General features: G+C 59.3%; 1 protein-coding gene across 2 annotated transcripts; it reads right to left on the reverse strand.

The window, feature by feature from the left end:
* Positions 1 to 20: 20 nt before the first annotated feature.
* Ulk1 (unc-51 like autophagy activating kinase 1) lies at positions 21 to 25,302 on the reverse strand. 2 transcript variants are annotated; one of them, XM_076838761.2, is made up of 28 exons: positions 25,122 to 25,302; positions 24,624 to 24,716; positions 24,505 to 24,546; positions 14,936 to 14,968; positions 14,669 to 14,705; positions 12,476 to 12,649; positions 12,160 to 12,233; positions 11,789 to 11,890; positions 11,434 to 11,492; positions 11,270 to 11,352; positions 10,714 to 10,764; positions 10,158 to 10,246; positions 9,080 to 9,227; positions 8,123 to 8,183; positions 7,839 to 7,934; positions 7,431 to 7,556; positions 6,545 to 6,690; positions 6,345 to 6,431; positions 5,772 to 6,040; positions 5,141 to 5,334; positions 4,764 to 4,873; positions 4,501 to 4,644; positions 3,659 to 3,831; positions 3,413 to 3,582; positions 3,214 to 3,332; positions 2,699 to 2,856; positions 1,959 to 2,094; positions 21 to 1,866 (listed from the first exon to the last, which is right to left on the reverse strand). In XM_076838761.2, the coding sequence occupies exons 1-28, from the start codon at positions 25,230 to 25,232 to the stop codon at positions 1,811 to 1,813; spliced, it is 3,141 nt and encodes a 1,046-aa protein (XP_076694876.1). In that variant the 5' UTR covers positions 25,233 to 25,302; the 3' UTR covers positions 21 to 1,810. The 2 variants fall into 2 exon arrangements, with proteins under 2 accessions (XP_076694876.1, XP_076694868.1); XM_076838753.2 differs by having other exon boundaries at positions 3,413 to 3,585.

A 25,302-nucleotide genomic window follows, 5' to 3' on the forward strand; every position in this document is an offset into this window, starting at 1 on the left:
AACAGGACATAGACACGATGGGTAATTCCAAAGTTTACTTCCCTCGAGGCACACGACACAGGTGAGGGGAGGACTCACACATTCACCCTAACAAGACACAGGCCTGAGCACCATCTCATGGAGGGCAGTATCCATTCACAGCACACGCAGTCACAGCCGTGGGCACCAGGAGGGGCCAGAAGGCAGTGCGCGGCACCAGTCTGCCGCGGCTCTGGGTTCCCGTCGGCAAAAAGCAATAAATACTAACATGGGACATGCAGAAGGGAAGCCGGGGTGACGAGAGAGACAGGGGTGGGGGTTTTCTCATACATCCAAGCACAGTGGCGACATTTCAAGTATTGCAAGGAAAACCACACGTTTCTGTGCATGTGGCACATGACCTCTGAACCTATACCGTGGGCACCACTGACCCACATCTGCCTACGTGGATCCTCAGGGATACATTCAAGTAAGGCTGGCAAAGCTGAGCCAAGCCAGGGTGGGCAGACCAGGGAGGCCCAGGCAGGGCACCCTGAGCACACCCCACCCTGGGCCCTGGGAGACAGGGCTCCGCCCAGCCCAGAAGCCACCAGGCAAGAAGCCTTGACATCAGGACCGGCTGTGAAGCCCCGGGGAAGTTCTGCATATGTTACTTTTCCTGTTGCACAGAAGGTCCACCCTCCCCTGCCCACCATGTTCAGGTGGGGATGGAGGCTGGGCACTGCCCATCCTGTGGCCAAACAGCAGGACGGTGGGAAGCAGCCAGCCAGAAACACCCATACTGCAGTGGGTGCCCGGCAAGAGAGCCGTGCCATACCCTGGCACCCGTCAGGCACCTCCTGCCCCCCACGATGTGGCACCCACAGCAATGTTCAGGCCCGCCCACCCTTCCAGAGCAATTCCTCAAACACCTAAAATTCTCTCCTTTGAACAACGAAAAAGAAAGAACTGCAGAAAAATAAGACACATTTTAGGAGTAAAGTGTGAAAGAGGACATCTGTTCTGCGTTTGGGAAACTCGATGCTTCACACTGTCCCTAAGAGCCTTTCAGCCCACGGACAGCGTCTCCTGCAGGGCAGCGGTTCCTCCCAGGACCACCCCAAGGGCTGGGGAGGCCATGCACACACACGCTGGTGGGTCTCCTTGTGTGTATACACCTATGTGCGTTTCCACAGCTCCCGGGTGTCCACGCGTGTCCACATGCTCCCCACAGAGCAGGAGAGGGTTCTTGCAGTCTGCAGCGTCCACGCAGCTCTCCAGGCAGTCAGCATAAAGTGCATAGGTGGCCCACAGAGCTGGGTTGGTGGTCTCAGAGGGACAGTTCCTATAGAGAAGGGCAGAGACCCAAGGACGCACCCTTGTTCCTGGGCAAGCAACTGGGCAGTGAGCCCTGAGGAAGAGCTTGCTTTGGCATGGACACAGCAATGCTGTCTCAGGGCCCCGCCTGTTCTCAGGACTGCCCTGGGCTTTGGAGGGTGGCAGGTACCACAAATACCACCTGCTACCACTCGGCGCCTGTGCCTGCCATGGGAGGCAGCCACAAGGAACCAGTTTGGAAATCCTGCAGAGGGAAGGCGCTGTCCCTGGCACCCTGCAGTTCACCTCCAGCAAAGACCAGCAGCCTCTGAAGCAGGAGACACACCACATGATGGGGCTTGAACTCCATGGCTCCACCTAGTGGCCCTCCCAGGGGCCTGCGGCGCAGACTCAGCACCATCAATCAGCCACGGCTGGCAGGCCTGTCCTGACAGTCTGGCCAGCACGTGGACCCCACCCCACAGGGTTCGCAGAGAGGGTCCAGCCCCTCGGGCACGGCACACCAGGCAGTGGGTCAGGCGCAGATGCCAGTTAACAAGGCCGAGAGCCTTCTCTCGATGCACAGCTTGCCTGCAGAAGGGAGGGAAGGTGAAGTGGACAGACATAGAGCCGCCATGCGCACCCAGCCGGCCTGCCCTGGCGTCCAGCCAGCCTGCACTCACACTTGGCCACGCTCTCAATGTCTGCCTGGTCCGTGAGCATGCGCTGCAGCCCCTCCAGCAGCAGCAATGCCTTGTGGTAGCGCGGCACACAGCCCTCCCGGTGCTGGAACATCTCATCCAGGGCGGCCGACTGCACCTGCGGGCAAGGGCAGAGCTGGGCAGTGTGGCACACCTCCTTAGCAGGGGACACATTGAAGCAGTGTCCCATGGGGCGTAAGCCCAATGCTCCGTCACCACCGCTCACAAGGCCAAGGGCAGTTAGAGCTGTGGATACTCCCAGAGTAGGTGTCCCACTCAGCCCAGAGTGGCCACTGTGCTATGAGCTTGGCCTGGGGACACCTGCCCGCCATGTGGCCCAGAGCACTCACTTACTGTCATTCATACCACCATTGGTGACAAGGTGCCCTGACGGCAGCCCGAGGGGGGAGCGAGAGGCAGGGCAGGTAAGCCTGTCCCTGTGGTTGGCCAGGCTTTTGTTATGTGTGACTTATCTCAGGAAAGCAGCCACAGAGGTCCACAGAAGCATGCCTGGGACCCCAGTGTCTGGAGAGCAGGTCTCTTTTTTAGTTGGGGAAGGTGAGTTTCAGGGAAGAGTATGACCAGGATGCAGCTGGACTGTGGAGGTGGCCGTGGGCCAGGTCCAGGGACGCCCTTGCCATCTGGCTCCCCAAGCCAAGAGACCAGCAGCAGCCCAAAGCCTCCATGGGCCTCCAAGGTCCCAGCACAGCAGCCCGCCCTACCATCTGCACAGCGTGACTGAGGATGAGCCTCTCAGCGGTGACACCATGGATGCCGTCCAGCAGCCGCTGCTTGTCCAGGAAGAAGCGCTGCAGTCGCAGGCTCAGGCCCTGACAGGACACAACGCTGGCCTTGTACAGCTCGTTGAGCCTGCGGACCACTGCGGCAGGGAGGAGGGCATAGGTAAAGTCAGCCCAGGCCTGCCTTGGCCAGGGAGGGATGTGTGACAAGGGAGCTCGTGGTGGGAGGGCTGGGCCAATGCCCAGCATGGAGGATACCCGGGCAGGGAGCAAGCACCCATTACACCACAAACCCCAAGGCTCCTGGCCTCCACGACAGGCTCAGCGTCACCCACAGGGGTAAATGACCCCAGTGGACCACGCCAGCTGCTCCTCCACCTGGCCTGGACTGCCCATGTGGCCTTGTCACTTGTTATATGCCCACTGTCCCCGCTCTCACATCCGCTGGCTCCTGCCTCCTTGGGCCCACCCCTCAGCCATGCCACCACAGCCCTCACCCTGCTTCACGGTAGATGAGAGGCAGAGCTTGCCAGCCCGGATCTGGTCAATGGCGGTCTGCAGGCCCGAGGACAGGAGCTCAGCCACCTTCAAGTACAGCACCAGCTGCTCTGCGAAGCTGCAGGATAGCCAGCAGGTCAGAGGCGCAGGTCCTGCCCCAGGGCACTGCCCACCAGCCCCACCCGGGGCAATACCCACCCCCACTCGCGGCTCAGCAGGCTGATCTGGTCGGCCACCATGCTCTCCTGAAGCTGGCACTCAGGGCCCCCGGCCCCCTCGCTGGCACTGCCTTTGAGGGCAGCGATCTCCAGGACAAGCTGGACGAAGGCAAGTGTGAAGCGCAGGCTGTGCAGGATCTCCGTGTGCTCCTGCTGCAGACAGGAGGGGCGCTCACTGCCAGCACAGGCAGGGGCACGCCCACACCGCCACCCCACCGGGCCTCACCTCCATGAGCGTCTCCTCTGGGAGATCAGGGGCCTCAAAGGTCACAGCCCCGTCCAGGTTGACAGAGAGGGGGTCAGCAAAGCTGCAGCAATGGCCTGGGATAGGGAGCTCAGGGACAGGCTCACTGCAGGCCCCGGGCAGCAGGTGACGGGCAGAGGAGCCAGCAGAGCCCACTGTGGGAGACAGCTGGTGATGGAGGTGGCAGCCCCACCCCTCTCCTGCTCCACAACCCCCAGCCCTGCAGACTCCACACTAGGGCCCAGGTGGCCTCAATTCACACCCGACTGTGGCAGGGAAAGCCCAGCAGCCACATGAATGGCCCCCAGCCGGCCACATTAATGGCACCCAGCCATTGGGGGTCCCACAGGACCCCACCTGGGCACTGCAGGCTTCCACACACCTAAGCCCACATCTACCCAAAGGTGGAGGCACTTGAGGCCATGAGGGTGCAAGGTTCCCACCTAGTGGGGCTAGGTTCCAGGGAAGGTAGGGTGTCCCAGAGGATGGAACAGCCCACTACCTTCACTGTGGAAGTGACAGGCCCCAGTCCAAGTCTGTGCCAAAACTGGGGGCAACTGGCCTACAGAGGACAGCCTGTCAGGGTGGCTGAACACAGAGGCTGGCGTCCTGGCCAGGGGCCCAGTGTCCCAGGCACCGTCCCTGCTCAAGGTACAATCTGGAAGAGCCACAGACCTTGCTTGCTGACTGGCCTGGACACCTTGGGATTTGGGGCTGAGCTGGGATGGCCCTCTGCCCATCTCAGGGCCTTGGGGCCTCGGAACCACCTAAAGCTAAAGGATCCCCAGCCCCAGGGTGCTGTCTCAGCCCCAACAGGTCCTCACCTGAGAACATCCTGGTGCGGGGTCCCTGGGGCGGTGTGGTCCCACTGGGGGGAGAACCCACAGTGAAGACCACTGGAGAGGGGCTGCTGGCTCCCCCAGCCCGGGCTCCTGGGTGCAGGTTCCCTCCGAAGCCAGCAGAGGGTGCTGGGAGACAAGGAGGGCTCAGGGCCTACTCTGGGGCAGTCCTACCCAGCCCCCAGACATTGGCCCCAGCCCACCCAGCCCCACCGGCCCTCAGCCATTGCCCCCAGCCCCTGGCCCACCAATCTCCATGGGCTTCTCCTGCAGGCTGTCTGTGCTGCCAGAGTCAGAGGCCTGGGTCCCAAACGCAGCCTTGAGCAGCAGGTCGGTGAGGCGGCTGGTGCTGAAGGACCTGCAGATGCACAGCTGTAAGCAGCCCAGCCCGGCCCGGCACAGCTGTCCTTGCAAGGACAGGCACAGGCGATACCGTCAGCACTCCACCCACCAACAGCAGATCCCACTGACACCTGCCTCCGACAGGCAGCAGAGGCTCAGGAGGGAAGGACTGGCTGCAGGGCGGCCAGGTCTGAGCCAGGATCACTGAAGCCACTACAGCGGGCACCAAGCAGCATGCTGAAGCAGGACAAGGCTGGGGAGCTCACCTCCCACCCCCACTCACCGGCCAAAGGGGCCCCTGTTGTCCTCGGCAGGCCGCAGGCCAGAGCCCAGCTGCTGCCCCTGAAAGGGCCCCACCTCTGAGAGATCGGGCAGCGTCCGATTCCGTGGGGGGGTCATCACCACGCCCTGCCGGGCCAGGAGAGCCAGCAGGTTCTGGGAGCTGGGGGCCTTAGGGAAGTCGAAGGAGGGCAGGGCCTGGGAACAGAGTAGCCCTGAGCACACCTGCCTGGGGAGCCCCCAGGTGATGCGAGGGTGAGGCAGGGTGCTGCAAGGGGCCAGCAGGCAGGCACAGAGGCCATCACACCTAGCAGCTGGCTGCAGCTGTGGGTCCATCTTAGACGAGGAGGCTGAGCCCGGGTGTGCCCCGTCTGGCTGACTCTCCCTCACCCCATCCCTCAGTCCACACACCCCAGGAGTGGTCAGTCCTGCTACAATGCCGTGCTGCCACTGGAAGTTGGCCTCCCAGGTGCATGTCCCCTCCAAGGGCAGCCACGGGGTGTCACATTAAGGACCAGCCACAAGTCCCCATTCTACAAGGCCTCAACACAGGGCAGGCACGAGGTCACCAGGGGCTGGCCAGCCCTTAACAGAGGGACCTTGGAACCTGTAGAGAGAAGACTTGGTTCTCTCACCTTGGTGGGAGAGCCCAGGATGGGAGGCAGGGGGTTGCGCTGCAGGAAGTCAGGCAGCTTGGGCGAGCCACGCAGGGACCGGCAGGGCTGTGGCACAGGAACTGTCTGGGGAGGGCTGGCCTGTGGTGGGCTGAAAGCTGCTCCCAGGGGGTCCGTTGGGGGCTTAGGGAGCTTGGGCCGAACAACGTGCAAGTCGGACAGGTTGGGGGCGCTGTGCAGACGGCAGCCAAGACCCGGGGCCCGAGGGGAGTGTTCGGGCACGGAGGAGCCTAGGACCAGAGACCAGGCCTCAGCACCTCCCAGGTCCTCAGGCACTCCAGAAAAGGGACACACGGGGCCACTGCCGCCACGCCCTCCCCACATATCCCTGGGCCCCACAGTCACTCTAGGTGATGCCTTTGCTACACTTTGCAACTGAGGAAACCAGCAGAGGGACTGAGAGGCCCGTGCAGGGGCACACAGCTGCAGAGCAGAAGGGGCTGTGGACAAACAGCCTCCAAGACCCCAGCGAGGAGACCAGCCACCTGGCCCAGTCCACCTTTCTGTCCTCAGGCCCATGCTGACTGTTCCTACCTGGACGCGGGGACCTTCCAGCCCGCATCTCGGCTCCCTGTGGGGAAGGTGCCTTGCTCCAGCCCGGCCGCTCAGGAATGGTTCCAACTTAAAGGAAAGGGTCCCAGGGTCAGACCAGGACAGACTGCAGAGTCCCTCGTACCCCATATAAACCTCAGTTAGCCAGTTCTGCTCAGGTTGGGACCAGGCCAGAGGCTCACCTTGAGGAGATGGCATGTAGGGCCGGCCTCCACCCAGGGACAGCTTCCTGGCCAGGACAGCTCCATCAGGTTGGGATGGAGGAGATGGGCTAGCTCGGGCAAAACCCAGGGGGCTGGTGCTGCCCGACCTGCGGATGGCAGAGGACCTGCAGGTGCAGCAGACCAGGAGGTGAGGCCCTAGCTCCTCACCCACGTCAGAAAGGCAAACAGCCCTGCTGCTAGCTCCGGCCTCACTGTGCTGTCCAGGCAATGCAATGGCCTTGGAGCAAGCACCGACAAGGTACTGACCAACCAGGGCCCTCTGACTCCAAAGCCACAGTCCTGCAGGGACAACTGCTAGCCCAATCTGCCTCTCGTGAGCTACAAAGAAAGCACCCCTTCCTCCCATCTTTACTTCTGTCAAAACTGGAAAAACTTTCTGGCATGGTGGCGCCTGCCTGTAATCCCAGTGTTGCCAGCCTCAGTAATTTAGTAAGGCTGTAGGCCACTTTTTTTTTTTTTTAAAAGATAGAGGTGGGGGGGAGAGAGAGAGGGGGTGGGAGGGAGAGGGAGGGAATTTTTTAATATTTATTTTTTAGTTTTCGGTGGACACAACATCTTTATTTTATTTTTATGTGGTGCTGAGGATCGAACCCAGCGCCCCGCGCATGCCAAGCGAGCATGTTACCGCTTGAGCCACATCCCCAGCCCGGCCACAGGCAACTTAGCAAGACCCTGTCTTAAAATAAAAAATAAAAAGGCTGGGGACATGGCTCAGTGATGATGCACCTCTGGTCAGCAGGGTTTTGTAAGCTCAGGACACCTTGCTCACATGGTCGGAACAGCACTGGACCCAGGGAGCCAAGAGTGTATGGTGCTGACCACACAATGCACAGCCAGGACTCACCGGGGCGTCTGGGGCAGAGCTGGAGAGTGCAGATTCTGTTCAATGCGCTGGTAGTTGTGCACCTGGGTGGGGACCGGGATGGGCACCGAGGCTCCACACCGACTGCTAGAGAACGGGCCAGCCCGGCTGTGGAGGGAGGTCAGGCTCACTGAGCAAGGGTGCTGCGGTAGAACCAGGCCCGGACAGCCTCGGGCAGGGGCCACCTGGCCACTGGCCCAGAGGGAGACTCCAGTCAGAAGGTAGGCAATGTCCTCAGGTATACTCCCACCCCCAACCCTTTGGCCCACGGCCTTTAATGGGATCCTCCCTATGGGGCTGGGGTCCAGCCAGGTCTGATCAAAGGCAAGGCCTCCAGACATAGCAGACCTTGCCAAGGAGGGGCAGCCACCCCACCTGGGCCCTACTTACCCAGAGGGGCTGGGGGAGCTGCTGCAGGTGGGAGAGGGAGAGGGAGATGGGGTCCGGCCATGGCTCTCCAGGCCAGCAGAGGCCACCAGGGAGCTCCTAGTGGACAGAGGACAGGGAGGCACCTTCACCCACTGTGGCACAGACCCTGGGCTCTCCCAATCCTTAGCCTTTGCTGGGTCCAACAGTCTGGTCCTTCCCAAATGGCCTCCACCAAGGTGGGGCTGGACAGGCAGAGATGACACCAGCCACTCTGAAGGCCCACCTCTGTCCCTCACAGGGCTTACCCACTACACAGCAGACTGTCCGGCGGGGGCTTGGCACAGGCCACCTCAGCCACCAGGTCCCCTGTGGGTAGAAGACAGCATCTGTCCTAGACGTCCCCATCCTCCAGGTCCCACCCTGCCCCTACCTCTGCTCCACTCCTCCCCAACCCCCTCTGCTCCCCACACTCAGGTGGAGACTCCAGAAGGGCAGCTGTGAGCTGGCACTGCATCTCTGTGGATGGGACTTGGGCAGTAAGATACAGACTGGGAAAAGGGGACCCTGGGTACAGCTCCCAATCTAGGAGACCCCCACACTACCTGCCCCCATCTCTCCCACTCCACAAACTCCTGGATCCAGGGCCTCTTCCCAGACTGCACTTCTCTGGGATGGATGGTGAGGACGGTGATCCCTGACCCTGGTGAGGGGCCATCCTTGCCAATCCTCTGCCAACCCAGAGTGTGAGCTAATTGGACATGCCAAGGGCCAGGGCTGAGTCAGGCTGCTCCTGGCCAACACCAGGGCCAGCCAGGTCCCCAGAACAAGGTGGGGGAGCACAGGATCCAGTGGTAAATTGCACATCCCCAGCAGGCAGTCCCAACTGCTAAGGGCAGCTTCCAGTCTGGTGTGGGCAGCAGGGAGTGCCAAACACACAGTGGGGGAGGACTGCAGGGCAGCCTGGAGATGAGGGCTGCCACTTGCCTGCAGAAGGCCTGGCCCAGGGCAGCAGAAGCAGGCCCTGCCTGGGGGCCAGAGCCTGGAGTCTTGGGCCTCTGATGCCAGCTGACCAATAGGTGGCGTCACCTATGCTCCAGGTCCCCTTCAGCAGAGACAGACTCACGGACATGCTGGGCTGCTAGGGCTCCGGAAGCCCCTCCTGACTGCCCAGGGGAGACCCCACACAGACTCACTCGCACATCCTGCAGACAGGGCCACTGAGCTCTGCCCACCAATCCCTTCCTGCCTGCAGGCCTCCTGACCTGGAAACTGGGCTGGGACCATGACGAAGTCATCTGTGTCACAGGAGTCCTTGCTGCTGCCAGCAGAGTCCCGGGAGCCGTGCAGGAAGCCGGCCGTGTCCGCTGGGGAGGTGAGCGTCTTCTGCATGTGGGGCATCTCTCCTAGGGACTGGTGAACAGAGGAGGCTGATGAGCCAGGTCCGGGCCCCAGACTCTGAGGACCAAACCTCACCTCTTCTGGTCCCACGCCTCAGCAAAACCCAGGGCCAAGGGTGCAAGCAACAGACCTGGCCATTCTTCCCCTCTCCGCCCCTGCTCCTGCTGTGTAGGGCAGCAGGGATTACCAGGAACTGCACCTGGAGGCCCACCACTGACCCATCCCCCATGCCTTTGTTGTTTATTGTGAGATGGGGAGGGTCTTGCTAGGGTGCTCAGGCATGCAGTACCACTGTGCCCAACATACTTGCTCCTTGAATTCCAAGACACAGAGGCCTGGCCTCGTAGTCACGTTGCCCCCAGAGCTGCCCACAGCACCCCTGCCAAGTGGCAGGGGCCTGGCTCCCAGCTCCCTCAGGCAGGCGCTTGCCCCAGGCCCCCTGGACTTCACTGTTCTGCTTCTACAGCAGAGAGCGCCAGGCGTCTGGCAGGGACGCTCTGCTGGGCGCCAGCCAGGACACACAAGGCCTAGAGCTCTGCCCAGGGCAGCTCCACTGTGCTCACATTTGGAGCCAAGGGCACAGGCACAGTCACCTCACTGCACACTGGACAGAGGCCATAGCCCACACACCAGCTCATCACCACCCACCGCAAATACCCCTCCCAGAGGCAGGCGCTCAGAGGATGGGCAGGGCTCTAGCTGGCAGCATCATGGAGCGACCTCTAGGAGGGCTACCACTCCCTAGTACTGCTCAAAAGAAGTCGAGGCTGCGTGCCCCTGCCCACTCCTGCACCAAGTGGCTGGTGTGCAGCCTATGCCCTGTTCACTGGTGCGCCCTGTCTCCCAGCCTTCCCTCTGGAGCAGAGTATGCTCCTGCACTCCTGTGGCTCAAAGTACCAGCCCAGGCAGGTCCAGCAATAGGGCTGGAGCAGGCCCACTTACCGGAGGGGAGGCAAGATGAGAAGTGGAGCTACTGCTGGAGCTGCTGCCAGACCCTGAGCTCGGGTACGAGGGCACAGGCACCGGCGGGGCTGGGGAAGAGTACCAGTCAGTCTACCAACATTCTGAGGACATGGACTGTCTGAGGCCACTCAAGCCAGCCAGCCCACGTCTGGACAGTCTCCAACACAGCTCGGTGGAACAGCTCCCTGACCTCTGACCAGTGGGGGGCAGGGTGAGCATGGCCTCAAGCCACCCACTCTGTGCCCTGCACCAGCACTCAGAAACCCCCCACCAGGCCTCATTCTGACAGCAGCTGGAGTGAGCAGCAGGTGACCCACCTTTACCCCCACTGCACCATGGCCACCTGCCACCCAGTCCTGGGGCCCAGGCTGCAGCAGGGCTAAGGACCCATGGGCACCCCCACCCTCCTGAGAGAGGGCCTAGCACAAGGCCCATACCCTATGCCCTCACTCCCCAGCCCAACATAAGACACCTAACCCAACCTAGGGAGGACATCAAGGCCCCTCCTGGGGCCCTAGGACCCATAGGGACTTACACTTCTTAATGGAGGCACTGGCGTCCAAGAAAGGGTGACGAAAAAATTCCTCTGGAGAAGAAGAACAAGGCTTCAGGAGTGCTTCTCACTCAAGCTGGGGGTCAGGCAGGCCCCCAGACCCCTGGGCAGAGGTGGGACTCTAGCGCACAGCATGGCCCCCTGTGAGCCTGGGGTGCTTCACCATCTCCTGGATGGGGCTTCCCAAGGCAGAACCAGGTCTGCCAGCCTTGCTGCCAGGGAAGGAGATCAGGTACCCGGGGACCCATTCATTCCACTCCCAGAGATTAGAGGTGCCACAGTGAGGCTCATAGGAGCCCAGGTGCCCAGACTCCGACCATCAGCTGGAAAAGGAAGCCAGAAGCAGTACCGCCACCCAAGCAGAACTGCTGAGGGGACAGTGCCCCAGGAGCATGGGAGTGTTGGGGAGGGAGTCAGGGGTTTGGCGCTGCCATGTGCGTGGTGGTGGTGGTGGGGGGGGGGATGGGGGGGATGGGGGGGAGGGTGTGGCCTGGGGACGCTGCCTCAGGCCATTAGGAGGAGAGCTGTGTGCACTCACCGAAGTCCATGCGGTCTTTGTGGTTGCGCTGCAGCAGAGCCAGGAGCAGCTGCCGCAGGGGTGCCGACGTCTCCCGGGGGATGCTGGGTGGGCAAGAAAAAACAGGCTAATGGGGCTGGTGGGGCACTGGGCAGAACAACCAGGGGGCAGGAGGAAGCACTTACACGGGCACAAGAGTCTTATTCTTCTCGTAGAACAGGCGCAGGTCCTGAGGGCTGCTGGCCTGGTGGGACAACAGCATGAGACTCTGCTCCCGCACAGCCCCGCTTCCTGCTGTGGCCCGGTTCCCTCCCTGGCTGGCCCATGGCCAAGACCACAAGCCAGCTCCCGTGCCTGTGTCACACACACTGCCTCCCTGTTGACCCTGGCCAAGCAGGGCTCAACCACCACAAAGGAAGTATAGCATTTTAATGAGCCTGGGACCACAGGCGGGAGCGGTCACCTGGAGCACAGTACTGCCGCCCACGACCCATACTCATTCCCCGCCTCCTCCTCCTGCAGAGTGACAGGCAGGCTCACCTGGAACGGAGCCTTGCCCGTCAGGCACTGGTACACAATGGTGCCGATGCTCCACAGGTCTGCCTTCCCATCATAGTGCTGGGACATGATGACTTCAGGGGCCTGTGGGAACAGGCCAGCGCTTGGGCACAGGACAGGCACTAGAGCGCAGTGACTGGGAGCAGATGCCACACAGACACTGGCTCAGGACCAGCCAACCCGAGCTGACTTGGCGGAAAGGCACCAGCACACTGGCTGCAGCCCAGTGCCAAAAGGTCAGCTCTGGACACACAGGTCAGAACCCAGGGGCTAGCACCCTCAAGAGCCTTGGGTGATGGGGCCATCCCCACCAGGCCCTGCTTGGGAGATGCAGCAGGGAGGAGGCCACGCACCATGTACATGGGAGAGCCGCAGAGCGTGGCTGCCATCATGTTGCTTTGGAGGTACCGGGCGAACCCAAAGTCAGCTGTACGGGAGAGACATCAGGAAGCTTAACTTGGGCTGGCCACTGCCAGGGGTCACCTTCAGTAGGCCTCACTAATTTTCTTTTGGGATGTGATGGGGTTTGAACACAGGTGACAACTGAACTGCACCCCCATCCCTCTATTTTTTGAGACAGGGTCTGACAAAGGTGCCCAGGCTGGCCTTGAACTTGCAACCCTCTTGCCTCTGCCTCCTGAGCAGCGGGGATTACAGCTCAGGCCTCACCGATCTTGACGCGGATGTGATTGGGGTTTGCACGGCGCCCTCCAGGGTTGGACAGCAGGATGTTCTGGGGCTTGAGGTCACGGTGGATGATGCCCTTGCTGTGCAGCAGCCGCATGGCACCTGCAATCTGCTGCAGGAAGAGCCTGATGGTGTCTTCGCTCAGGGTCCGCATGGCTGCGAGGAGACGTGCGCTCAGGGGACACCAGCCACCGCTGCCCAAAACATTCCCAGGGTGCATGGGGCTGAGCCCAGGAGGACAGGCAGACTGTCTGGACTGTGCCTACTGCCTGGAGAGGCAACTTCCTATTCAGCTGCAGCCTACCTGACCCTTAGCAGGGGCCTCATCCCCAAGCCACCTCACGTCTCCCCCTTCACACCAAACACTGCCAGCCCTCAGTGCCAGCCACAGGCTGCTGGTCTTTCTCAGTTTATGTTTCACTCTCTCTGCCTTTTAATATCTTCCTCACCCCCAGACAAGCAGCCAGCATGGCAAGGGGTTCTAGGATGAGCCCCCAGGGTCCTGGTCCACCGTGACCTCCAAGAACTAAGTACTGGGCAGGTGACCTTGAGGCGGAGCTGAGACCCTGCCCAGGCTCCCAAGAGGTCCTGGACCCTGCCAGCAGCAGACACAGGGCCAGTGGGGAGGTCTCCGTGTCCAGGGTAGCTCCAGTGGTCCCAACTGGGCCACCAGGCATCTTAGGACCAGGTGTGGTGATGCAAGCAGGGCAGCCAATTCTGGGAGGGAGCAGAAGCAGGTGGTGGTCACTGGCACCCAAGTAAGGAGACCATAGGGACAACCAGCCAGGACAAGGCAGAATTCAAACATGCACACTGCAGACAGATACAGTACCAGGAAGACACAAACACCCCACACAGCCCCTGCAAACACACGCACCTGGAGACACCCCCCCCCCCCCAGGGACCAACCACACATTCACCTCAGGGGCAGGCTCACCTGGCCAGTCACCACACACAGGCAGGCAAGCCAGGGAGCCCACACTCACGCTCAGGTCACAGAACTACCCTTGCAGGCAGGTGGCGCCAGAAGCTGGCCTGGGGCTGGCCTGGAGCTAACCTGACACCTGTGGAGCCTGGAAGCTGGCCAAAGATTGCCTAATCACTAAAGGTCACGGCCCAGGAGCAGAGTGGCAGCCATGGGGACAAGAGCAAACACTGGGCAGACAGCATAGCACAGCATAGCCACGTGGTAGCTGATGCCTGCTATACACCTGCCAGTGACCCAAGGGCCAGGACCACTGGCTTCAGTGCCTGACCCTCACTCATAGGGCACCTTGTCCCATCCAACAGATGGCACAGAGTCGCATCAGGACAGGCCCTCCCCACCTGGAGTATGCTCTGCCAGCTTCAGCCCCAGCCAGAGTCCTTCAAAATCTACACATGGAAATCCTTCCCTCACAGTGATTATGGGGAAGGGCTATGGCCAGGCCACAGGGAGTCCTGCCCTCATGAGAGGCCTGAGGGAGCCCATCCGTCCCTTCTTCCATGTGAGGCCTTAGCAAGAAGCCACCATGTAGGAGGGCCAAATGGCTGAAGCCCATGCAGCCTCTGTAGCTGTGAGCTGGTGACCCTGCTGCTCATGAATCACCCAGTCTGAAGGTTTCTGTCAGAGCTGCCCAGTAGACTGACAGGTGTCAACACTCCTAGGAGGGAGTGTCCTCCCCACCTCCTACACACAGGGCAGTCTCTGGGAAACACCTGGGAGGGCTGTGAGGAGTCCCAGGCAGCACTCCACAGTGTCCTGCCAATGCTCTGGGGCCCTCCTGCCCCACCATCTCCACATGGCCCCTGAACTCAGCCTCAGTCAAGCTAAGAGCCGCTGTTCCCGCCATGTCACATGACCAAGGCTGCAGGCACCCTTCCACCTGCAGGCCCCACAACAAGGCCCCCGTGGTGCCCCCAGTCCATCCCTCTCCACCCCATGGTCTGGTCTTGCCCACAACTGCCCCCACTCCCTAAGTGCCTCTGCTTTGAAAACACAGCCCTCTGACCACCTGGCCAAGGCCTCTGCCCAGCACAGGGAGGCACTCGACAGACTGTGAAGGAGTAGACAGGCGAAGGATGGAATTCTAGTGGCCTGAGGTGGCAGGGTCCCCTCCCATCTGCCCCAGGGGTAGTTCCTGCTGAGCCAACCCTGGGCTGTTAGCACTGCCCTGTTGTGATGCGTCTACTCACTGTGCAGGTAGTCAGCCAGGTCCCCACCATTACAGTACTGCAAGAGACCAGTGCCACACATCAGGCACGGCCAGGCCCCTCCAGCCTGCCCAGGCCCCCAGCCCACACCCGCTCCCATGGCAAGTGTTCCGAAACCCTGGGCCACCATGCCCCTCCCTCCATGGCTCCCAGTGCTGTGGGCATCGGCCCACCAATGCCTGGAGCCTCTGCCCCTGGTGACAAGGGACTGCCTCGCTCCAAGCTTGACCTGGCCCCACAGGGACTCACCTCCATGACCAGGTAGACGGAATTGGCCATCTCCTGTGAGACAGAGAGAATGCTATGAGAGGTGGGAAAAGTGCCACCTGCTCCCACTGGGGCACAGCTTTGGGGACCATGGGCACCCTCAAGCTCCAAATGTCCATGGGGCTTCAGTGAGAGTGGGCATGGCCAGGCCTGGGCCGCTCCGCAGGGTCAGGACAGGATGCCTGTGACCAGGGACACTGAAAGGTGTATTTGCTAAGTTCTATGGCTTGAACATGGGCTTGAGTGACAGGAGCCATGGAAAACAGGAGGGACCCGGGGAGGGAGTGGACCCAAGACCAAGGGCCTCTATCAAGGGAAGGGCCCTGTCCCAGAGTCTGAGAGGGTTAAGCATGAATGGTAAATCCTGGCCAACAGGAGCCTCTAGGTAAGGAGGGCCAAGGCCTGGGTGCAGGTTGGCCTTGACCCTCAGGCTCTGGAATCAAGGACAACAGATCATGGGTTGCTGCTGCTGGGCTGAGTAGGCAGGTAGAAGGAACCGAGCTGACCAACCCTGACTGACGGGGCTTGGGTCACTGCCCAGGCCAACCCTCCAGCCAGAGGCATCCTGAGCCATCTGCCCACTGCCCAGCAGGGCTATTTTCCAGCTGACCCTCAGCTCACACTGACCTACATCCAGGTCCAGTGGCAAAAAACCCTAGACATGTAAAGGCCCACTGCAGCAGCCACCTGGTTCGCCTGATAACCAGTGGGCACCAGGTGCCTGCCCGGAAGTAGTGCTGCCCCATGACTCGCTCATGCCTCACCCCAGTTCTTTGACAAGCACCAGCGCCAGGGGCCAGCCGAGCCAGGTGGACTTGGTCTTAACTGCCCTGAAACTGTGCAGGTGGCACTCCTTCCCTGAAGCAGGGCGCCCTGCCAGGAGAAGAGCAAGATCTCCCCCTCCCTTCACAAGCACAGAGCAGAGCTGGCCTTGGGGACAGTGGAGCAAGCCCTGTCACCACCAGCCTCTTCTCCATTCTGCAGCCTGTGGCCGGATGCACAAAGACCCCACTCCAGGGCACCTGGAAGAATCTACACCCTGCTCCACCGCAACTCCAGATGTGCAGTGCCTCCAACTTCAAGTGGGAGACAAAGAGGGTGCACTTGTGAGCCCCAAAGTTCCCACAGTGGGGGCTGGCATCCACCACCAGGGGGATGACAGAGTGCTTTCAGAAGCCCACCAAGACTGAGCACACACTAGCCGCAGGCCACAATGACCGGCCCCAGCAGCCAGCTGCCACCTGTCAACCCCAGACCCTAAGCATGTCCTTAGACATGCCCTGTCCCCATTTGGCAGGACCAAGTATCCCTGACACCTGCTCAGCCAACTGACCCCTTGGGAGGACCAGGCCTACACATGTACACTTCTAGGGATGGACATAAAGCTGCTGAGAGACACCCTGGATGCAAATACAGTCCCTGTGAACAACACCCTACCGAGCCCCAAAGCTGTGGGGTGGGGAGTGCTCAAGGCAGCCACAGCACACAGTGTGGTCAAGTCCCGCCCCGCATGCCAGGCTCCACACAGGGTGTGGCCTGGTAAGGAGGACTCATAAGGGGCACAGGACAAGGGGAGAGTGTCCATGCAGGCCTGTGCACTCTGCTCCCCGAGTCCTGCCTGAGCTCACCTGCCGGAGCTCACCTGCCCCAGCCCAGGGAAGAGACAGGAAGCCCCGGCAGTGGCCTGCCTCCCACCGGATCTTCCTAGGCCAGCTGGGGGAGAGAGCACAGGTGGGTGGGTTCAGAGTCCCCAACTGCAGCACGACAGGAACAGGGCTAGAGAGACAAGAGACAGGACAGTGGGACAGTGACAGGATGGAGGAACAGTCAGGGACCATTAAGCAAGAGGGACAAGGAACAGGATAGAGGACAGACAGGAACAGGACAGAGGGAGAGTCCACAGTTCTAACCACCCAACAAAAGTCAGGGCCAGGAGAGGATCAGGGCAAAAAGTAACGGAGTTAAAAACCCAGAAATAGGGCTGGGGTTGTGGCTCAGTGGCAGAGCACTTGCCTAGCATGTGTGAGGCACTGGGTTCGATTCTCAGCATCACGTATGAATAAATAAAATAAAGGTCCATTGATAACTAAAACAAAATATATTAAAAAAAAAAAAAAACCAGAAATAGGTGCGGCAGCAGCAGCACACACCCCTGCTTCTTGCCACCCCCAGGGAGGCCCTGTCCAGGGAGCTTCCACATCCCAGCCAGCGACCAGGGCTACGGGGCCTCTTATCCACCAGAGGGTAGCCAGAAGGCAGGCCTTCTCTCAATCTTTAGCTGCACTCCTTAGGATGTGACCCAGCAGAGTCCAAACTCACTCAGCAAGCAGGGACAGTGACGGGGACAGAAGCAGGTGGGGGCATATACAGAGGCAGACCATATCCCTAAGCTGCTCACCCAGGATTGCAGGGACAGAAGTCCTGCTATCTCTCTCCCACTGGGGGAATCTATGAGACACAACAGCAGTCTCCTGCCTCTCCAGAAAGACAGAGCTCCCTGATGCCAGAAGATCCCTTGTATGCCCACACAGCAGGAGGCTTTGGCCCCTGGTCTACACCATCTGCTGCCCACTCTGGCCAGGGCCCTCCCCCAGTCCTGTCTTTACCCAACGGCCTCTGCAATGCTAGGGACTGCAGCTCCCAAGCCTGCAAGGCCACTGAGGGTTCACAGATGGCACGCTGAAAGGCCTACCCTCCCAGATACCCTTCTAGCCACCACCCCAAGGAGGAAGGCCACTCACATCCCCAGGGAGCCTCCTGCAGCTACCCATCTGCTGTGCTGGCTCCCTGAAACCTTAATGCTGTCCCTGGAATTCACAAGCAGCCACAGGCTATGTGATACCAGCACCCCTGTCTCCTCTCCATGCCCCTTCCCACCCACTCTGGCCTAGACCCTGCCTAGCCACTCCCAGAGGTGCTTCCAGGCCCAGGACCCAGGCAGGCTTGGGTTGTTCCACCAAGCCACACAGAACTCAGGCTCCAGGAGACCAGCTCAGGCCCTACATCCACCCCTCTGCTAAGACACAGCTCTACACAGGTGCCTGGGACCTGTGCACAGTCACAGGGCCTGTACTCTGGCCCCCCAGTGCCCACTCTGACTCCAGGCCTGCCTGATCTCCAACAGGGATGCTGACTGAGGCCAAAGTAAGTTAGGAGACACGCCTGGAACCACAAGTGGCAGGACCAGCCAAGGTCAGCTGGTGCCACTGTCCATCCTCAACCTTGCTCAGTGCCAATACCAAACCAGTAGCAATCTGGAACTACATGCCCACCAGGGGCAGCCCTGCCATATCACCTCGACCCCTGGCAAGGACAAGAACAGGGACCAAACCAGAAAGCCAGCAGGGCCTCCAGGAGCCCGGGTGGTGGACTGTCTCAGAAGCGGCATGCCCAGGCCTGGTCCCAAGCCCCACCCACATCCACTGGGGACCCTCCCTGTGGGAAGTGGCTCTCTCTGGGGCCCTGCAGGGGGCGGGGCAGAAGCCAGATCACAACCTGGTCACCACAGCTGATCTGTTCCGGCCAAGCCCTGGGCCCACCCAGAACAGGCATCAGGTTCCACCTCCAAAGCCTCTTAGCAAGACTTGGTTTTCACAAGTTCCCTAGGGAGCTGGGGCCAGGCAGGCCTTGGCACCCAGCCAGCCCCATGGACACCTGGAGGGCCAGTGATGCCCCAACACACAAGGCCAGAGACTGTAGGGCAGAGGGAGCCACTGGCTCCATCTCACTCTCAGGGCAGGTCTGGGGAGCCTATCACATCCCCCACACAGGCTGCAGGCGGACATACCCTCAGTGCTCTCACGGCTCTCCCTGTGTTATCACCCGAGCCCAGCAGGCAGTTACATCAGTTTAAGGGAGAAACAAGGCAGAGAAGTTGGGAGCTGAGCCCAGTCCCAGCTGACCTCAGGGCAAAACATCACTGAGGGGCTGTCCATGAAAGACGATTAACACCTCTTTAGCAAGTCAACCAGTTGACAGAACAAAGCCTTTGACAGGTACAACTCCAGCAAGGGCCCTGGGGACCAATCTGCTCCCATGGGCTGGCCCTCTACAGGAGGCAAAACTAGCTTCAGAGGCAGTGTCCTGGGCAGCTACACGGGCGTCCAGGCACGTAGGAGGCAGCCCCGCCCCTGGGGCACTAAGGTGCTTTGCTTAATAGGATCCCAACTCCCCACCCTCAGCAGCCCCACTCTAGTCTGGTGATCCTGGGCTGGTGATCCTGGGCTGGTCTGGTGGGTGGCGGGCAGGGCTGACCTACTTAACTCCTTTGGGGCGGCTCCTGAGCTCCAGAAGGCAGCAAAGCCACAGCCATGGCCTGGAAACGTCCTCTCCACCTCCCCAGGCTGCGTTTTCTGGATAGCTCCCAAAAAGGAAGAGATGCCTGGTTCCACCCCAAGGAGGAAGGCCACTCACATCCCCGGAAGCCTCCTACAGCTACCCACCTTTGCTCCCTGATCCACGTTTGGCCTCTCTGCAGCTTAATACAAACCTTCAGGCAGGCCCCTGAACCCAGGGCTGCTCACTGGCTGTGGCAAACTGGGTGTCCTGACCCCTAAGGGCAGGACCCTCTGCAGAAATGCAGAGGATGTTGCCAGGGTTAGCAGGATCCCTCAGAAAGACAAACTGCATACCCCTCCCTGAGACCCAGCAGCCCTGATCCGTGCACACCACTGAAACCTATCAGAGGGATTCTTTCTGCCGCTGAGCAGAAACTCCACCATTCAGGGACGGACACACATACACACACACACACACACACACACACACACACGGCAGAACAGTCCCATTGTGGGACACCACAGCCATGAAAAGGAGACTCCTGACCCAGTGACAGAAGGATGGAATCCCACTTCTAGCTCAAGGTCCAGCATGGGTAGGTGTCAACAGCCAGGCTCAGCTGGACACAGTGACGCATGCCCGTAATCCGAGTGGCAGGAGGATCACAAGTTCAAGGCCAGCCTCAGCAACTCAGACCCCAACTGGGCTATCAAGCTCAGACTTGACAGCCCAGGTTAGTCCTAACTAAGGCCTGCCCTCGGACTCAGCCCCATGCCAGGAAGTCCATCTGCTGAAGTCTAGCTCCACACCAAAACAGAAAGACACCTGGATGTGGCCCAGTGGTTAAGCACCCCGTTCAATCCCTGGTGCCAAACAGAAACAAACTTTTAAAAAGTGGAAAGCCAGTCCTGTGGCTCCTAAGCGTGATGCCTGAGTTTTTAGGTCTCATGTGACAGCTGCCTCTCAACCTTTGGTAGATGTTGACAAGTTACTGCCAAATGTAAAAATACTGATAAAACAGGCAGTCTGGAGGGCTGAGGTTTTGGCTCAGTGGTAGAGCGCTCGCCTAGCAAGGGTGAGGCTCTGGGTTCGATCCTCAGCACCATGTACAAATAAATAAAATAAAGGTATTGTGTCCACCTACAACTAAAACACACACACACACACACACACACACACACACACACACACTTAAGAAGAAAAAAAAAAAAACAGGCAGTCTGCAGAACTGCCTGGAACCTGGGCCCCATGCACAAGCCTGCCTAGAGCAGGGCCCCTGCTGCTGTATCCTGCCCCCATAAGGATTCTCTCAGGGAAGGGGGCAGAACCAAGCCTTCCCACTGCTACCGCAGGTGCTTCTGACACACCCAGCTGGCAGGTGCATCAGGAAGCCGGGTCTGTCTGCAGGGCTCAGTGAGTCACAACTGGGCAACCCAGCAAGGCGTCTGGCTGCGGAGAACTGGACAGACAGCGTGCTGGCCTCAGGAGGTCACCATCAGCAATTCCATGCTGCCACCCTCTCCAGAGCACACTGGCAAGTGCCAGCCTGTGTCTGCAGTTCCACACCCTGACTCCCCTGGAACATGGGCAAGGCCAGTCACTGCACAAGAAATGGGAGGGGAACGAGCCCACTCCGACCCTCTGCACAGGTGCCAGGTGCTCAGACAAGAACACCGAGGGCAGCTCGGTGTCACAGTGGTCACTTCGTACACACAGGCCCTGGGCTGTCTCCAGGTCCACCACAAAAAAGAAAGGGAACAACAAGATTTAAGCTACACACCTCCCAGGCCTGATGCTACCTTTTTTTTTGTATCAAGGACTGAACCCAAGGGCACTTGACCACTGAGCACATCACAGCCCTTTATAATTTTTTATTTTGAAGCTGGGTCTTGCTAAGGTGCTTAGCGCTTTGCTAAGTTGCTGAGGCTGGCCCTGAATTTTCAATCCCTCAGCCTCAGCCTCCTCAACTGCTGATGCTACCATTTTGTATAGCAAAACAAACCAAAAATCACCCCTGAGCAGGGCACTAGGGGTACAGTACTTGCCTAGAAGGTGAGTTCCATCCCTAGCACCGCACACAAACAAAAGAACCCCATAGGGGCTGGGGGTGCAGCTCAAGGGTTAAAGCACTTGCCTAGCACATGTGAGGCATGGAGTTTGATCTTCAGCACCACATAAAAACAAAGGTATTGTGTCCATCTACAATTAAAAAATATTTCTAGAAAAGAACAAAGAAAACAACCCCACCAACATACCAAAAACAAAAATAACCTTATAGACCAAAAAAAAAAAAACTAGAGATGGGGGACTGGTTCAGGGGTAGAGGGCTTGCCTAACACAGCAAAAAAAAAAAAAAAAAAAAAAAATAGTATAGATAAACTGGGAGAACTATTTGCAACCTATTACAAAAGGACTAGTTTTCTTAATACATAAAGAGCTCCTACAGATCAACAGTAAAGTTCACACAGCACTTACTACTCAGCAGGCACTGTTCCAAGCGCTCGCCATGGGCTATCACTACCTTCCTACTGCACATCACAACAGACACCATGAGGCTATCTGACCAAGGTCTCAGGTAGGCAGCTGGTGCAGACAAGAGATCTAGAAAAGGCAGCATGGGGTCCACACCACCAACCCCAGTCCCAGTCAGCCTGGGAAGGAAAGGATCAAGAGTGTGCTGCAGACCTCTGCAGGGGGATCTCTTCCCAGCATGCACACTCCCAGCTCAGGAAGAGAACCAGGGAGACACCATGTCCAGCTCTACCCAGCCAAGCCAACTGGGAGCCGACTCCAGGCAAGGATGCAGGAGTCAGGCTGCTGAATGACCACTGGTATTGCCTCTCTGGAGGGCAACTTGGCACCAATTACCCAAACTAAAAACACACAAGCCTCTTGCCAGGAATTCTACTTCTAGGAATTCGTCCCACAGATCTACAAGCAGCAAAAGTTCAAGGACAGTAGCGACCACATTTTCATGCACCGGAAGCCCAGAATAGCCATGCATCCATCAGCAGGAGGCTGATGAAACCAGTCATGGAACATCAGGTCATGGTACCATGGCTGCACAGGTCCGCAGCTAACACCCTGAGCTCACAAAATTGACAGTCCAGGTTAGGACACCTGCCCTTGGACTCAGCCCCACGCCAGGAAGAGCCAGGCTGGAGCCTGCCCATCTGCTGCAGTCTGGCTCCACACCACTGAGGGCACAGGTGGTCACTCTAGCAAGGCCAAGGCACCATTCTTCTGATATGGACTAAGAACAGTGTGCATAATAAGTCATAGAGACTCCAGCCATCTCCAGTACAGATGTTCAAATTTTTTAAAAAAATCAGTGATGGGTAGGGTCATATTGTGCTGTGGAAGAATCACATCTACTTACAGAGGCCCAGAAATAACCATGTGCTCAGAGCAGACAGTAGAAATCCATCTGGTCAGAGTTGGGAGAATGACCTCTCACCACATTTACATTCGTAGTATTTTAGGACTTTAAAAGCCAAATCATTACTTTTTTCCTCCTTGCAGTACAGGGGATTGAACACAGGGACACTTTACCACTAAGCTACATCCCAATCTTTTTTTGACACAGGGCCTTGCAAAGTTGCCAAATTGGCCTTGGAACTTGGGATTTCAGGCCTGTGCTACCATGGTCAGTTACTACCTATTTTTAAAAGCTAGGGGTATGGCTCAGTGGTAGAGGGCTTGTCTAACATGCAAGAGGCCCTATGTCCAATCCAGGTCAGGAAAAAAAAGAAAAAAGGATTTGTAAAATCAAGATGATTTCTCCTGGTCCCGGTGTCTGTTTCAAACATCTTATGGATGCAGGGGACAGCCTGTACTGTGAGGCCAGAGAGGGTGGAGTCCCAGCACAGGAAAGGCTACGGCTGGCATTTTTCAGCACTTCCTCCGGGCAGAGGAAGCCACAGTATTGCCAACCTGGAGGAAGTGGCATATGCCCACAATCAGGTGTGTGTGGCCCAACTGGAACAGAACAGGGACCAGGGCAGGGTTGGAGGATACCACCAGCTCTGGGCACTCCAGAGGTTATAGATGGTCACCTGCAGCCCAACCCACGTCCGCCCAGTCCCAATGGGACTGGAAACACCCAGGCACAGGAATGCGGGGGCCTGGCAGGGAGCAGAGTTGTGTGGGCCAGAGGGATCTGTTCTTTTTCGGGACTGGCCATCGACTCTACCATGGGTCTTTCACAAATGCATGGGTTGAAGAGTACCCTGGCAGTGTGGCCCTAAGGACAGGCTGAAGAACATGGTCAGAGGAGAGATGGAGAAACGGAGACAACGAAGAAAAAGGGGCTGGACTAGGGAGAGAAGAAATAAAGGAAAACAAGGGGGGGGGAAGGGTAGCCTCCTGGACCAAGAACACAGTGTCTCCTTTGGCTTTCCAGGTACTCCTGCCACCCTGGACCTGGGCCCTGCCCACATGTCACAATGTGTCACAGCCCCCAAGGCCACAGCAAAGCTGACAGCCGGAGGGAGGAGGAGGGAGGAGGCCACCAAAACGTCACCGCCTCCCGGGAACTTCCCTCAGTCAGGGCTGGTCCCTGGCCTCAGTAAACAGGTTTAAAGTCATTAGTCAGCACTTCGCCTGGCAGACCCACACCTAGGTCCTGGATCCCAAGCCAGGTACCCAGGAACCCCAAACCATGCAACCATGGGGCACAGGGTCCTGGGGGACAGCATGGGAAACTGGCTAGTCAGCAGGGGGGCCAGCTAGGCCTGACTTGGCCTCTGGCTTCTCTAGTCCAGCAGGCTCAGCCCCAACTGCCAGCAAGAAGGAATCTCCTGCAGCCCCTCCCCCTCTGGGCCTCTGACGCAGGGAGAGACCAGCCAATGGGAGGCCACCGGATAATGTCAACAAACACCCAGCCAGCCAGACAGGTGGGCCTGCCTGGGTCACCAGACTCAGATAGGGCCACTGGGTCAGACCAGAGGGGCAACAGTGGGAGGAGTGATCCCCATGGTCAGGACACCCCAGCCCTGGTGGTCTCCTCAGGCAGCCAGACTAGCTGGAGGTTCTCCACCCAAAGGAAGCTAGGTCCAACTGGGCAAGAGATGGAGTCTCCAGGGTCAGATGAAGCCTCAGAGCTGTGCAGACCAGACACCCTATCTCCAATTCAATGCCCAGCTCCCTCCACCCACTCTAAGATGCTGTCCTGGACCATCCACTACCTACCAGACCTCCAGCACTGGGCAGTCCAGGGCCTGGGAGGGTAGCATCACCCCTTCCCCCACCCCCACATAGGCCAGAGGCCTTACCTGGAAGTCGTACAAGGCCACAATGTTCTCGTGCTTCAGTTCCTAGGACGGAAATCCAAGTTTCTCAGGAGTGGGCGAGAGCCAGCCCACCCTCCTCCTTCTTCAAGGCGCTAGCTCACCTTGAGTATTTTTATTTCCTTCCCCAGCAGTGTCTGGGACTTGGCCAGATTCTTCTTGTTAATGCACTTGACTGCGACCTCCAGATCGTGCTTCTGAAAACCAAGCAGGGACTTTCAGAGCTACAGCCACCCTGAGGGTTGCCCCCAGGCTAGGGACACAAAGATGCCCCAGGGTGACTAGCATGAGATCGCAGAGTAGGGGGTCTCTGAGTCAGCCTGAGTAGGGCTCTTGGCTGGGAACTCAGATCCCAGATAGAGTTCCCAGCCTGGCTTTCTGGAGGTGGGGGTCCCAACTGGGTTTAAGGCTGCGATCCCGGGAGGGTTTCCAGGGCCGGGGTCCCAGACTGCGGTCCTGGGTAGGCTTCTGGAGCTGGGGTCCAGACCTGGGTTCCGAGTGGGTTTCCCGAGCTGAGGTCGGGGAATGGGGTTCGGTCTGGGGTCTCGGGTGGGCTTCCAAAGCTAGGGCCCGGCTGTGGTCCCAGCGGGCGCCTCACCCACCTCGCGGTGGCGGCCCTTGAAGACCACCGCGAAGGCGCCATGGCCGATCAGGTCCTTGCGGGAGAACTCGAACCTGCCCACGGTCTCGGTGCCGCCGCGGCCGGGCTCCATGGCGAGCGCGGGCCGCCGGAGCGGGCCGCGGGGCGGCGGGCCGGGGCGCGCGGGGCTCAGACGGAGGCGC

The sequence above is a fragment of the Callospermophilus lateralis genome, chromosome 1 (assembly GCF_048772815.1).
Source record: "Callospermophilus lateralis isolate mCalLat2 chromosome 1, mCalLat2.hap1, whole genome shotgun sequence".
Lineage (NCBI taxonomy): Eukaryota > Metazoa > Chordata > Mammalia > Rodentia > Sciuridae > Callospermophilus > Callospermophilus lateralis.